We start from the raw sequence: 16,285 nt of genomic DNA on the forward strand, positions 1-16,285 counted from the left end.
CGCAAGTGAAAATATACTGACAGTGGGCAGTGAACCCCACCTCCACCATAAATTAAAGATAAGCAAGATCCAATTTAGTAACTGAGTAGCACTATCCAATATCTCTTTTCAGCTAAGCATTAGGAATCTTAAAAGATGAAGCATTGCTGAATTGTCTGAAGCCACTAAATGCAGCGTCGTGCACCGATATTCACATTTTCCTATTGTATCCAACAAAAGGGATTTTGGACTACTCATATCAGACAAGTTTTTCTTTTTTTAGGTTAAGCTAGAACAATACTGTAGTTGATCAGGAACAGCAAAACAGAGAGAGGCCTCCTGGCATTCATCAAGAGGACAGAGATTATTTTACTGGGGGTTACCAGGAGTAAAGAAGTCTTAAGCAAAAGACAAGTTATCAGAAACTGGCCCAAGCTGTTAGTATACGACTTGGCAATTATGAACCAAAGATGTATATTTTCCAGTTACAAGTAGAAGAAGCAACTTGGAGAAACTGAGACCTGAAAGAAATGGATCTCTTCCCCTCCCTATACCAAAAAGAGGGGGCAAATCAGGAAAGTAAAGCTACTAGTAAAGAGCTACTTTACAGCAGAAAGAGGTTGACATATAATAATTTAGATTTTAGTACAAAATAATTTGATCACTGGTCTGTTGTTTTCTAGCCACGATCCCCAGAACAGCAGCAACAACTTTTAGGACAACAGTACCATAAAGTCTAGGTTAAATAAATGCACTTAAGTCAAAAGACAGGCTAGCTTCCTGAAGCAGAGAAACCCAAGTACCAGAGGTACAAAAGCCATTGTAATCCCATCCTCTACTGCCTTTGGCACTAGGAGCTGTTCTACAGTAAAGTCAAGGTGGCTACCCACAAACCAAAAAAGCTGTGAGTAGCACAGCATACCCCAACAACTTGATTCTTTGATTTTTCTTACTGCAGCACTGTACATTTCAACTCTACGGAGGAAGAAAACATTTGACAAAAAATTCTAAAACTAATTTCTACTAGAATTAGACTACCTAAAAAAACAGGTATTGCAGAATTACAGAAATGCATTTGTTCTAGGCTTTTTAGTAGTTGTGGGTATGATTCCTCTATTCACACAAAGTTATTGAATTGCAGGAGCCTGGCACTTCTCCTCCATTCCCTGCAAATAAAGCCAAACGCATCTATGAACAGATTACTGTATGCAATGTATGTGTTTCAATTCATCACAGCATCCCCTGGAAAGTCACCCAAGCTACCTCAACTGACCGAGGCTAGTTTAAACCAAGTCGGAAGTATGAAAAATACTACTAAGACAATAGCAAAAACACATACAAATTACTTCTTAGCACAATCTATACTTACATACATAATACAGCTTAAAATCAGTATGGCTTAATTTCAAACAAATTACATAGAAGACCTCAAATCCCACTGTAAACTCTGAGCAAATATAATATAAATCGAACACATGAAATCACTTTCCCAGAGTTTTCTACATTACTCTTACACAGAAACGCCACACTAAAACGCTTTCATCAGCAGAGAAAAAGCAGAGAGCTCATCCCTGCCTTGGCTAACTCCCACCCCTCTCAAGGCAAACATACCCCACTCCACACTGTGGCTACCAGAAATTCTGCCTTCACCATGCCCTAGATCTGGTGGCACCTGCAGAAACAGTATCTGCGCGACAACAAAAGCTCTCTGCTCCAGCAAACAGGTTGGAAAAGTAGGTCACACGAGAGCCCCACAACACTGAATTACAGACACAGGTTTTGGTTTTCTTTTTCTTTCCCCCTCAAATCTTGAATTTCTTGTTTGACTACTCACTGCTAGCTCTTCAAAGACAGGCTCAAGGACTTTGATGTCCCGAATAGGAGAAATTAGGCCAGGTTCCAAAACCATGGTTCATGGGCTGCTGCTGGTCACCTGCAAGCACTGACCAGGTTCCACAAAGGCTACGGGCACCCAGCGAGGGCTCCTTCTAGCAGGGTGCAGTCATTAGAAATAGGCCTTTTAACAGCTGTTGTAATTAGTACTTGAGTTCCTGAGTACAGTGAGAGGCGCGCTAGTCTGGCAGGCTATTAGACTGTGATCCCATCCTTTTGATGACTCAAATTAATGCATGATTCCAAGGCTAAAAGCCCACCAGTTTACTGTAACAACGCTGCCGTGCTGGGGCTGCTGCAAACACTACAGGTAGGGCTTGGCTTTGTGGCCCAGGATACAACCGGCAGGGATTAACAGAACCACCCACCAGCAAACAAAAGCCCTACCAATGCAGACAATGTTTATTGGCCTCATGAAACCCCTCCCATCGGGCCCTAATGGGCCTTGAACTTTTTAAAAAAGTGTTCTTAAATAAAAACGTGTAAATTTCTGAACATACAGAACTCCAGCACTCCTAGTATAAATCAATGTGTCTGTGCAAGCACACTCAGGCAGCCCTTGCAATCCATCATGGAAACACCAGGAGAACAAGCCGCATATTTGGCTCTCATGGAAGCAACACTAGGAAACTATAAACTGGAAAAACAAACATTTATACTATTATGGAAAGAATTTAAATTCCCTGAATTTAACTTTCCTAATGGCTTGTTTAAAATAAACATTTTCTCACATATTTGAAAATTTACTTGCAGGGCACTTTGACAAGGAATGTTCATTGCTGCTGGTTTCCACATGTCGATGTTTCTTTAATGAAAGAGCAATTTCAAATCCACTCCCCTCTTATCTTGGAGACAGTCTACGCTGCCCGCTGTGACCAGAGCCAGGAGGCAGAGGGGGATGATTGTTCGACATCAAAAGAAGCAGCAGTCAATTTGTAAGCTTCCCAGCTGGAAGTACATGCAAACGAAGAGGGAAGACTGCAGCAGTTGGAAAACTACAATTATTCCAAGGTCTTTTCTCTACACAAGGAAGTTTACAGACAGTACATACATAGTACTGTACAGTTATATCACAATTATTCCACACAGGCTGCCTTTAAAAGACTGGGGCTTTGGAGCGCAAGCCTAGGGGGAGCATACCCAGGGGTTCCACGGCACAAAGCGCGCTGCCAACCTTCCTGCCACGCGGGGAAGTTCCATCAACTACGACTTTTCATCAGCATTTGCCCTCCTTCCGTTACTGTTGGAGCGGATCTCAGATAACCACAAGAAATCTGTATTGACGCTTGCTTTTGGAATGATCTGCCCCGAGGCAAACTGAAAACAAGCGCTCAATGAATCTGCACTGGGTATTGGGAACTCGGGCAAGAGCCTGTATCAATCGTCTGTCTCCACACTTGCAGCAACTGCCATTATCTCCTTCCAGACTGCAGTGTCTGTTCTTTCTGTACATGTTATCATCTATGAATAAGCTTGAAAACAATGTTATAAACTCAAACGCTCCACACCAAGTATCCTGATTCTGTAGAGCCAGAGGAATCACAGTGAGCCTGGTTTTAAAAGGTCTGGAAGAGTTTCTCAGGAACAGTTGGATATTTGGAATTATATTGGAAAAGACAGTGCAAAAGCTATTGATTCTGAAGTATTATATTATTTTATTTAAGTTTAAAGCTTTGCAAATCCAGGGAAGGGGACGAGGCAAGCAAATGGCTGCGTGGGTGCTCGGCTGCTCACCAGCATCAACCCACAACACTACTTTTCTACCTTTTTTATTCTCCAACTACCCCGGGGAGGCCCAGCTGCGCAGTCCTTCGTTCAAAACGCAGTTCTTCAGATTCTGAAGTTCACATCCCTGCTTGCAAGAGGCATTAATTTATGTTGACATTTCTGTTTAGCTAATTCTTTTGCAGCTGGTATTTTTACGATGAGATTAACAGGAGCAACAGCATGCTAGCAGCAACACTGCTCTACAAAAAAATTCTTCATTTGTACTAACAAATCTCCTCTTCCTGTTTACAGAGCGCAAATCCCACTTTGGAAGTTACACTGCCAGACCGTACCTAGGCAGGGAAAGGCTGTCCCTGCCACTGCAGTCACGCCACCACCAGGTAAAGCACTGCCAGGGAGCGTCTCTGTGACAGCCACCTCCCTTTTCTGCCACACTCCTGGCTGCAGAAGGTCCACTGCTCACACTGCAGTAATTTGATAAGCACCCATGCTTCCTGATAAACACCCATGCTTCCTCAACACTTCTTTAGTTCCCTTCTTCTACCAGCACACCTAGAAGCACTACAGAAATTCTCAGCTGTCCTATATAATCCTTTATCTACTTAAAATCTAGTCAGTTATTTTAAGTGGATTACAATAAATCATCTGCATTCTGCCTGTACAAATACAAACTAAACAACCATAAAAATATTAATTTCAAAACAAACGGGTGATAGTACGTGGTAACAATCAATTTTCAGAAAGCAGCAAGTATTACAGGCAGAAAGCAAAATTAAAGCAATGGCAAAAAGGGCATATGGAAAAGAGGAGGACAAGGACTAGAAAGGCCAGCGAGGCTGAAGATCTACAAAAAACGCTTCCTTTCCCTGGCTTACTGAGGAAATCCTACATAGCAGCAGCATTCTCTGCCTTCGGACATGGAGCACCCCACACGGCTGTAATAATTTTTACACAGACCAAGGATAGCAGCATCCCTCCTCCTTGCAAGGGAAAAGAAAGACTGAGGCAGACAGGCCAGCAGCCAACATGCACTCACAAAAAGCAAAGCAGGTAACACAGCTGCACCTGGAAACCTCTGAAAATAAACCACAAAAAGATCTGTACTGCTAGAAATCCTTGGTCTGCTCTTCTTAAGTTCAGATGAAAAACCTCTGCCAGAAGTCTTGTAGCTCTGCCTGGCCAGAGCATGCAAGCATTGCTCCTCTGCTCCACTGTCCCTCCACTTGTACAGATTTTGGACTCAGTAAAAGACCACTGTAATATTTGACACACAAAATGACACACAAATCATGGAGAAGCTCACACAAACCCTTCATTCTGATATAAGCAGCAAAAAAAAATTTCTTGGAGCACAAAAAGAATTGAGCGTCTCTGAAATATGCTTCAAGGGCTTTGCCCGAGTCCAGTCCCAGAGGAATGGAAGAATGTACTTTGATACTTCAGTTCACAGCTCAAATCACTTTGTGAAGAAACTAATAAGAGAAATCCAGTCTGATGACATCATCATTCACACTCATGTTACATTCCAACATTTTCTGCTGAGAGATTCAAGAGCCAGGAATGGAACTAAATTTAACCTACTAGGAAGAAGGATGCCAGTTTTCCTTGTCTCCCATGGAAAACTCACTTCCAGCAAGGCGCCCTCACATTACACACCCCACCCCCCCACCGCCCCCCGCTTCTCTTTCCCCCCTCCTGCCTCCAACACTCTTTTAAAGGCATTTAAAGGTAGAGCTGTGAGAAAAGAAACATTCTAATTTGGGTCATGAACAGAAAGCATGAGTCAACCTTTTTGTGAAAACATGTCTGAAGAACACACAACACAACTGTGTCCTCCATCAGTCCTAGTACAGTTGGAGAGCTACGATCAATACACAGGCTCCTGAGGATGGCAGCCTCTGGGGTGGCTGCTGAGCCCCGTAGGACACTGCTGTCCCACCGGCTCTAAGTAGCTGCTATGAACACTGCATGGCACTCACTCCTCTGCTCTGCCCATTTGAGACATGCAATTTATCACCTGACCAGAACCAAAAGTAAGGCGGGGGGGAAATCAATTTAGTTCACCAAGTTGCTCAGGGCTGATTTTTACATACCAATTCAAACACAGAACCCCCATGTCACTTATCCAATTAAACCCAACCCAGCAGTCAGCATATTTCATTGATACAGTGAATGTGTGGAGGAGGCACAGGCCTATCTGGCAGGCTTAGAGTATACACTCAGTTTTTAAACTCTACTGTGTTCAGCCGGGGCCAGCAAACATGTGTCACCTACCACTTGAGGCTTTCAAAATTGTTATAACCTCGCTCTTGTCTAGACAAGATTTAGTCTAATACTTTTGCAAAAGAGCCAGCGTGGTAAACTTCCCACTAAGATTCACAATAGCATACTGGGTACACACATACGCTTTTAGCATCTTTGAAACTCGGTTAGTTGGTCAGAGCACTGCAAAGAATTTAGTGCTTAGGAAAATCTTCCTACTGTATGTACTGCCACAAGAGCTGGTACCATTTCTATAGCACACAGATAGATTTTTGACTTCCTAAAAGGCACTAGAAGCTTCAGCGCTACATTGAAGCAATTGCTCGTACAACCCAATGGGAGATTTTGCAATAAGATGCATTAGGAGCTTGAGCACACACTGCCTGAGAGCAGAGCCGGATCCTCAGCCCACTCATCCCCTCCCTTCTCCCTGCTGCTATGGAGACACCCTGCCAAACAAACCTGCCCTTTGAGCAAATAAAAGGTGTGGCCATTTTAAATAGCCCAAAATTCCTAAACTCCAAGTACTGCAGTAATGCAGTCATTCTGGCTTTGTAGGGTAGCACACACCCAGGCTTTATGACACCCTGTTCGCAAGCTGAAACTTAACTAGTAGGCAACCTTGAGCTTTTTACATCACCACAGCAGAGCACACAGGTCCTTGGTAAAGCTTAGTACAAATACTATCAGAAAGAAATCCTGCCAGATGAGTCACTTTGGGGAAATGGAACCTACGAAAGAACATTTTGTGCCCAGATCTGTAAAACAGCAAATGGAAGACGCAAGTTTAGAAGGAACTCCACGCTAATTCAATCTCATCTAAACTGCAGTTGTGTAATAACTACAATCTGCTTTGGCAAACAGCGAGCAATCATTACATTGGGATTACCAACACACACTTGCTGAACTAAGCACAGCATTCAACAAGTTTTCATATGAAGCTGGAAAGACAGCTATATCAGAAGCACATAGAATTTGACATTAAATAATGTCTACTCTTCTTGCTAGTGCGATAAATGTGGCACCAGCACATCTACATCTTTAGTTTGACAATACTTGAAACTGATGTCAGTGACTCAGAGACCCTACACTTGTGGGATTAAAAAGACAAAGTTGAATAAATTCAGGTGTGTTAAATATTTTGCTATTTTTTAAATCCTCACAGATCGAGGGCAAAGTAGGCCCAAGGCTAAACCAGAATATTTTCTACAACCATTTTATTAACTGATAATTTGCTAGGAAGTCTCACACAATTTCATTTTCATCTTGTTTCCTTTCCAAGCGCAAGTTATTTGAGCTACCTTCCACATGCGATGTGATGGAGAAACTGCTTTGAACAGACCTAATAGCTGATAAACCCATGGTAGCAATCTTGCCTAGCATCTGTGCTTCAACCAACAGCTTAAATTCCTGTTAAACACAATACAGAATTAAACAGCTTTCACAACCCAGCCAGAGGAAGCTCATCAATTGCCCTGCAAAGGACAGGTACCCATAAATTGAAGAGACAGGTGCATAAAACCTGTATGCAACACTAACACAGATTAGATCAAGCTATTTACCAAATCTAGCTGACACGATGCTCGCCGAAAGCCATCCATGGCCCCTGCTACCAACATGTGGCTGACATGTGTGATCACGCCTGTTCGAGGCCACAAGAGCCAGCTTGTTGCAGCCTCTAACTAAAGCCATAGGAGGGGACTGGAATTTCCTCACAACATTCTTGGCCTGCTGCCTGAAGCCATAATTACTGTTCCCATGGCAAAGATCCTGGCTTGATCACAAATCACTTCTATGCAGTCAGCCTGTATCACACTCTAGCAAACCCTGTTTTAAAAATTAACTTTTCGAATGCCACAGAAGTGTACTTTTTTTTTTTCCTGGAAGCATCATCTTTCAATAAAAAGCCCAACTTAAGCAAGAAACTACAAGATTATTCAGCACCTAAACTATCCTGAGACTTTTTCAATCACTGAAATGCCATTTTGCATAAAGAATAATGATCTATCATAGTTCATATTCTTTCTAGTAAGTCAGCCCCGCTCAGAGGCCATTACAGCTTAAAGAGACAGTGATATCTAGGCAAATTAAAGAAAGGGAAAGGAGATACAGAGAGTGATCTTGATCAAATTACTTAGAAGAGGCAACTGCGGGGGTCAGACCCAGTATCTTAGACTTCAAATACAGCGCCTCCATCTTAAGGCCACACTTCCTTCCTTTTCAGACACCAATGAAATTATGGGAAGAAATAAGACTTAAATCATGTGTTTCTAATCTGCAGGACATTCCAGAAGGCTGTGCATCAAGAGCCCCATACCAGGATTGTAATGAGCTTCCTAAACAAATTCGCACACTTTAAAGTGAAGCGTCTGTGGACCAGGCTAAATGTGAAACCCAGGAATGGCTCCAACAATTACCGTCCTGATTAGAAACAAGACCATCAGGCAGTACAGTGCTCATGAAGTAAGCCATGAGAACACCTGGGGACTTCTTAAGTTACAGAACCTAAATATAACAAAGATCTCAGAATGGTTAATAGAAGTGTGTGTGAGGACCCTTAATATGTAAACTAAGGATGCAAGAAAGTAAAAAAAAAGTGCCAGCACCCTGTCTTTTAAAACAATAAAGTAGAGCAAACTGATACATACTTTCACAAAGTCCTCAATTTCATAGTTAGACTTAGCAACCACTTACAGCAGGAATATAACCAAGAGGCCACTGTAAATTACCTCTGATAATTTCCTCAGCATTGTTTTTTGGGTTACAGGCACTTTTCCTCCTTGTCTGAGAATTCTCCAGCTTTGGGACATTCTAGTCAATAACAGAACATTGAAAAGGTCCACTGGTGTCTCAGTAATGTACTGCCTAAAGTATGACAAGAGCTGACAGCTTTTGGGGACTGTAATCTTCTAATACCTTAACAAACCAGATGGAGTACCACTCCTACCTTCTTCGTACATGAACGGCAAGAATGAGTAAGTTTACACCTCTGATTAAAAACAGTTTTCCAGCTCAAATTTTCATGTCTAATTTAGAAGCTCAGCCAGCAAACTCTCCTGTGAGCACAGCTTTCAGAACAGACATTAACAAAGTAGTTTTATCTCCACCTGAATCTCATTTCTATGAGTATGTTTTATGAAGTCAGTAGATCACAACTACAGCTCCACAGCATTATTTTAAGTTATCAAGCAATTATAAAGAACATCTGCTTCTGAAGGGGGGGAATCAGTTAATCCTTGAAGCCATTTCAGTGATGCCCCAGGGAACAAATGCTGATGGATAGACAGAGCTTTACTGCAATTATTTCAGCAAAGACCACACTGAAACGCTTCTGTGATGCTAAAGAAACCTTCTGCAGTCCCTTCAAGCTACTTACTGGCAAACCAAAGGAAGGCAGATTCAAGGGGAAGCCACACAGAAAAGCAACACCAAAATTTCAAAAAAGCTGCGGCCAATGAGGTTTTACACTTACCATAGAGGTTAAGTATTTTTAAGAAGCAATTGATACAGGATTTGATTACAGTTTTTTTGAAACAGAGGTGCCTGTACCTCTCTCCAGGCAAGAGCCCTCCAGTCAGAGGACCTGAAGTAGTACAGAAACAGCAGGGTAGGGGGAAACTGGAGGTAGCTGACCTGCACCCACCCACACAGAGGATGCAGGTGCAAGAGAAGCCTTCACTGTCCCTCACTGTGTGCAAACAGGATTCTAACATACCTAAGCACATCCATGACATGCACAACGTGTCACACCATAGCATTAAAGAACATACTTCTATCGCATGTTCTACACTGGCATATTCAATGTCTTATTTAAACATAATCAGTAACACGGTCATGTTGAAAATAATTTTAAGACTTACCTTTATCAAGATGATTCAATTTTCCTTTTTGCTTCTGCCACTCTTTAAATTTTGATTCAACTTTCTCAAAACCTGCCTCATCTGACTTGACAAGAAACCTCATTTTTGATGCAGGGTTTTGTCTCACCACTCCCCACCCCACTGTACAACTGGCAAAATCGTGGTTACAGTTCTGTCCTGTGCTAGGAGTGAAAGCACTTGGATGGGATTTCTCCCAGTCCTTGTTTTAGAAATCTGACCTTACTGCACGAGGGCCTGAAATCACTCCCCCAGATGGGAGTGATGAGGCATGCAATACCACATCCTGAAGCTTTTCAAGATTCACTGAGGACTACAATTACAGTTTCAGAAGCTTCCTGGTCAAGTTTAGTTATATAAAACTACTTCTTAAAGCTGCAGAAACCCAAAGCTGCAAATTACACATTGCTAAAACCAACTGAGGGGACTTTTACCTAAATTAATCAGATTACTACATGCTGTATCAAACTGCTTAACAGTAGTCAAGGGATGACTTAGTCCACCTTTTATAATGGTTATGAACTAGTAACCAACCTTATTTCCCAGGCTGAAGCCTTTCCTCCTCCTCCTCCGATGGCAAACTGAACTCCTCGCAGCAGATAGCGTCCTCAACCAGAACCAGACACTATCACAGCACTACGATTAATTCAAACTCCAGATTCTCATATGAGGAAAAGTTAGAATAACCCTTCCCCTACAGCCATTAGGTAGAGCCTCTTTAGGTGTTTAATGCTTCTCAGAAACCCTGAAGCACTAATAAACATGCCTATGCCTAACAGCAACCACATCAAATCTTGTACTTCCAATACCAAAACCTATTTGCTGTCTAGGAGCAAATTCTCTCTAATGCTCCCACTTCACTCACGCAGACCTAACAGAGCACACACTGCGCACACTCGGCTCTACTTCAAATTAGTGCTATCACACACTGCATCACTTCACCAGCCAATTCAAGTTGCCACATGCAACTCTACTCTTAGTTAATAATGAAGACGCTAACAACACACAATTCGGGCCATTAAAGAGCTGTCAGATGACTACTTTGAGGGCCAACATTCACACACATACTATCTAATAAAAAGAACTCACAGGGCTGAACTTACTGTAATCCTGATCCCAGAGCATTAGCTACAATGTTCACGAAGGAAAATGAAAACCCTTTAATACATGAAGGAGTGCCAGTCCATCCCGCACATTCCAGTTCAACATTTCACAGGAATGAGCTTTTATCCTGTGAACACAACAGCCTACTACCACCCACGGCAGATAAGGAGGCTCCTGTCAGCACTTTGAGTTTCAGGGCTAAGTCTGCACTTTGAAAACCTGAGACTAGAAGGGTAAAGGTCATATTTACTGTACTCGCAAGAGATAAAAATCAACAGCTAAACACTCCATTTTTTGCGGTAGAAGGATTTTTGACATATAACTGAACAGGAATTCACATAAACAAAGGAAATAGAGTTCTCAAAAAAGAAAGGACCAATTTCTCCATTGAGAAGCATTGTCTAGCACACAAACAACAAGGATGGCTTGACATTTTAGTAGGGGAAAGGGCTGTTTCTAAATGCAGTAAAGTTCTTTTCTGACAGTTGATAATCAATGTCCAAACGCCAAGAGCAAATGCTGAGCCATAATAAAAGTTTTAAATGCACATGAAACTAAATTACCTTCTGGTTAAAACCAATTTACATGGTACCAGAAATAACCCTTTAAAGGTGAAGATCTACATTTGGTGAGGCTAAAACTAGGTCAGATGCTGAGCAGTGTAAAAAGAGAGAAAAAGTGAGAAGTGCCTACCTTTGTACCAACTGTTATATCTTGGACAATGCTGTAGAAAAAAGAAAGAAAAGGATTAAAAAAAGTTAGATAGGTTTGCCACAAATATCCAGCATAGTTTACAGTAGTAAGAAAAAAGCAAGTCAAAGTGCACAGTTGTCTTTGCGAGTGAGCCAAGGACAGTTTATACAAAGAAAAATTATTAGATGGTGATGGTGGAGACCCAAGACCCAGCAGTGCTAGAAAACCGCAGCTCTGCCACTTCCTACAGTGGAGCTGGCTCTTTTTGCAAGGGTACCAGGGGGACTAAGACCAAAACCCACAGTTAACACAGCCCAGCATTCCTCACGGGAAAGGGATGCAATTCCAACACCACCTCTGACTAACCCAGAGCAAAAGTGTCAAGAGTCAACTCCATCACCAATATCCACTTCTGCACTTCTTAAGCACCTTATATTCAAAGGAGTAACCTCTGCAAGGCTGTAAAGACACTATCTCTAGCAGAATTATCAAGTCACCAGTGAAGACCAGTAACACCAGAGCCCCAGCAGCACCAGGCGAAGGGTGGTCCCCCCTACCAGACCGACAGAGTGCCAGGAGAAAGAGAGAGCCCAGCAGCTCCCAGACCGGGGCATGGCTGTCCACAAGATTCCTCTATCCATTCTTTTCCATTTCAGAAAACAAATAATATTTTTCCCCTGACACAGATCTGAAGGAAAAACCAGTTTTTAATCTCTACCACATATGCTTAAACCTCCTGAAATGAGACTTCCTGATCAACTAGCATGAAAAATCAGGTTAGTTGTACCTCCAGCAACTCATGCCAGCTCTCACCAGCAGTGACCATTATATACCACGACAAACAGCTGCTTTCATTGATGGAATCAGAATAACTTGTCTGCACCTCAGCCTGTTGTACCTGGGTAACATTCCAGACTATTACAGTACCTACACGTTAGTCTCTTGTGGGAGTGCTCTAGACATCCTAACAATTTCAGTTATACCCTTGCACTTGAAGATTTATTTTTTTTATATAAACTCCAAACCACTGTAAAGCAGCAATGTAAAAATAAGAGCAGAAATGATCATTTTAGACTGACATATATGCAGCACTGCCTGTTGCAACGTCTATCTTTCAAACGGCTCACCATAATTTCAGAGTAAAGGATCCACAAGTGGCTGGCTAAAAGACCTGCAGCAACTTCAGGGAAACACGGCAGAGAAGCAGAAGGCAGGGCAGTCATTCCGAAACAGCAATATGAAATCTGAAGCACCCAAGAACAATTCTACAAAGTGATTTAACACTAGAGAACTTGCATTTACTAGTTCTTCCTTCCCTACCCTCCTGCAACAATTCATTGCTTCTCAAGGAATTAAATACTGCTTGAACTGATTAAGTCATTCATATTTCACCAGCTCCACAAATAAGCCGTAACACAAGTTTAAGCCAGCTCAGCTCCTCGCACTTCCTCCTCAAAACCAACCTGCCATGTCATCATAACCCAGCACTTTACAGCTGGAGTCACAGCCCGATCCAATGGCTGCTGCCAGGAAGCCACGCGATAGTTTGTTTCTCTCCCCCCCCCCAAGTGAACTACTTAAAGAACGCTCTGTATGAGGATCCGGGGCACTGCAACCCCTGGTGTCTGGTCACCAACGAAGACAGATGGGTTTTGCTGCACTTTGAGGGCCAGCAGTAATGAACTAATTAAACCCATCTGCACGTATCAGTTTAAAGAATCACAATCATTCTATTAGAATTACTAAATATTCCATGAGTACACATTTCTTCAGTTAAAACACATACCTTAACCCAGTGATTTTTCATAACCTTAAAAAAAGGTTCTTTCCAGAAAGCAGAGTAAAAACAGGGAATCTCCCAAGTTTCCAAAACTCTCGAACTTACCCCAGAGCAATTTCTCTTACTTCCTGTTCCTCTTGTGGGCCTCACACACAGGAAACGTTTTACATAAAGTAGCCTTAGCAGGGGATAGTATTTAAAATTATCCAACAGGAAGAGCTTTTTTTTTATTTGCCAAGAATTATTGATTCCTGGAATATTGTTGTAACCTCCTTGATAACAAATACCACACGAAACAAGCACCACCAGTATTTAAGAATTTTTATTCAAGAAGTGTGCAACATGCTTCCAGTTCACACACACCCCCCCTCAACAAATGATCACACCTTAAGCTTCATTCTCTTCTCCTGTGTCAAACTTCAGTAGGGGATTAAAACTTTCCTCCTTTCCAAAAGGATCGGCAACAAAGCCTCTCATAAAAATTACTTTTTACAGGGAATGGGATAATTCCTACACATTAAGAGGAAAAATTAAGCAGCACCAGTAAAACCTCTGGGTCATTTTCCAAAGCAGACTTTTCCCATATGAACTCCTTGCATGTTTTAACAAAGCAACTTATGCAAACAGCATCATTTGAAAAGCACAGCTCCACATCGTTTCAGGCAGGAGAAGCAGCCTGTAGCCAGAGAGGCCACTCACTGCCAGCTCGGCAAAAACATAAAACCATTTTCAGAAGCAGCGTTGGAAGTTCCAACAGGAGACAGCTTCCACAGGGCAAAGAGATCATGCACCAAGATCTTCGGACGATAATGGATAATTAAGACTCATATGCTATACTAAAATTTCTACATTAAAATCACAACTATTTTAACATACACAATAAATCAGCTTTGCTAGGAACAACAGTGAAGACAGTTGATAACAAACTGATTTTTGCCATTAGAATGTACGGTCTCACACATGCTGAAGATTTTTTTTTTTTTTTAAATATCATTCAACATGATGAGCAACTTATTAAAAGAAGCAGAGCAACCTGAACTGCACCCTGGACTGTAAAAATGAATGTAATACACTATTATTTGGGGTTTTTTTTAGATGAAAACACCACTGGGACAGCACCTTTGCAGTGTCTAAAACCCCCAGACGCGTGCCTACACCTGATGCCACCAGCCCGGTGTCCAGGGGCGAGGAGCAGGAGGCACTAATTTGGGCTTCCCGGACTTTAAGGCTTTGGGAAAACAAACTGCTCACTCGAAGGCCTTTGGAAGCGTTTTAACTACTGGGCCCTAGAAGAATAAAAATCAGATCGCTAAAGAAATACGCCGTAAGAGACGAGAGAACTGTGGAGACCTCGCTGCTGACAGGGCTGCCGTGATAAAAACATGAGTTTTAAAAGCAAACACTTGCGAAGCGAGACGCCGGATGAGGCGGTGGTTAAAGAGCAATCAACGCTGCCCACGATAAAAGCGCAAGAACCGGAGAAGTCCCGCGGTGGCGGGGGGGAGAGTTTTGTCCCGGAGGGGTCCGGGGGCGGCCGGGAGAAGCGCTGCGCTCCCCGCCCCGTCCCAGGTGCCGCCTCCGCCGCGGAAGGCGGGGGTGCGGCCGGGCGCCCCGAGCCCCGCGGCTGCCGGGCACGCGCTGCGGCACCCGGGCGGAGGGAAAAACCGCGCACAAAAGGGAATCCGGGAACAAACACACACACACACCCCCGACCCCCCCCCCCCCCCCGCCAGGTCCCCAGACAATGGGAGCGCGGCCGCGGCCTGGATCGGCCGCGCCCCCCCGGCCAGGTGCGCCCGCTCCCGGCCCCCCACCCACCCCGGAGCCCCCCCGCCCCGCCCCGGCGGCCTCCCCTGGGCGGGACCCCCGATACCGAGCTGCTCCCCGCGGCGGGAGCGGGGCACGGCCCACACGAGGCGCCGCGCCGGGGCGGCGGCCGCGGAGCAGCCGCCACCCCCTCCCTCACCCCCCGCGGCGAGGGGCTCCGGGAGGGCGGCCCGCGCAGGAGAACCCCCCACACACACCGCCGGTCACCGTCACTGCCCCCTCCCCTTCCCGCCTCGCCCCCGCCGGGCCGCCCGGCCGCACCCGCGGCGCCCCCCCTCAGGTAACGCCCCGGCCCCCGGCACGGGTCCCGCACCTCCGCCGCCTTCTCCCCCCTCCGCCGCACCCCGGGAAGGAGCCGGCAGCACTGCGCCCCGGCACCCGGCGCGGTGCCGGCCGTGCCGAGGCCCGGGCCAGCGGGGACTCACCCGTCCATTGCACACGGAGGAGACCCGTCGGGAACGGAGTGGAGGCGCCGGAATAGCAGGAACGAGCCCAACCGCTCCGTGTTATAGACTCACAAAATGGCGGCGCCGCCCGGCCCGCCTCACCCGCGCCAACGCACCATTGGCTATCAGAGATGTCATCTTGATAGCAGGGGCGGGGATGGCCCGCCTCCGGGGGTTAGCGCCCTGGCGCCCCTCGCGAAGCCCATTGGCTGCGGGCGGGGCGAGGGGCGGGGCGAAGCGCTGGTGCGCGGCGCGATTCGGTAGGCGAAGGCAGACGGCTGGGAGGAGCCATCTTGAGAGCGGGAAGGATGCCGAGATGCCACACGGATCCGCCATCTTGAGTGGGGGCAGGGCATGGGATCACCGCGCTGGGCGCCATCTTGAGTACGGGCAAGGCCGCCAACGTGCACATTGTGTTGTCACCCGCGGCGCGGGCCGGGGCCCGGACCCGCGGGAGCGGTGCCGCCGCCATATTGGCTACGGGCAGGGAAGCCGCGCGCTCCTGCCCGGTGCCATCTCGAGTGAGGGACAGCGGGGCGCCTCGCCGAAATTAGGTTAATTATTTGGCACTGCCAGTCTGGGGACTTTTAGTGGCGCTAGACAGCACTTAGAAGTTTTATTTAAGGTACAGGATAGAGTTTGTTTAATTGCAGTAAATGTTTTAAGGATAAAGATTACCCAGTGGGTGAGACAGA

The 16,285-nt window shown here is 45.0% G+C and overlaps 1 protein-coding gene across 6 annotated transcripts in view; it reads right to left on the reverse strand.

Annotated features, from left to right (window-relative positions):
- PTBP1 (polypyrimidine tract binding protein 1) overlaps positions 1-15,714 on the reverse strand; it is a 30,717-nt gene extending 15,003 nt beyond the window's left edge. Inside the window, exons 1-2 of one of the 6 annotated variants that reach the window (XM_054182146.1) lie at positions 15,570-15,714; positions 11,538-11,568 (exon numbers count right to left, since the gene is read on the reverse strand). In XM_054182146.1, the coding sequence (XP_054038121.1) occupies positions 11,538-11,568; positions 15,570-15,577 (39 nt within the window). In that variant the 5' untranslated portion in view covers positions 15,578-15,714. Of the gene's footprint in view, positions 1-9,722; positions 10,798-10,843; positions 11,503-11,537; positions 11,569-12,664; positions 12,684-15,569 lie in introns of those variants that run through there. The other 5 variants (XM_054182147.1, XM_054182149.1, XM_054182148.1 and 2 more) reach the window with 5 other exon arrangements.
- Positions 15,715-16,285: the final 571 nt, after the last annotated feature.

The sequence above is a fragment of the Rissa tridactyla genome, chromosome 22, assembly GCF_028500815.1.
Source record: "Rissa tridactyla isolate bRisTri1 chromosome 22, bRisTri1.patW.cur.20221130, whole genome shotgun sequence".
Taxonomy (NCBI): domain Eukaryota; kingdom Metazoa; phylum Chordata; class Aves; order Charadriiformes; family Laridae; genus Rissa; species Rissa tridactyla.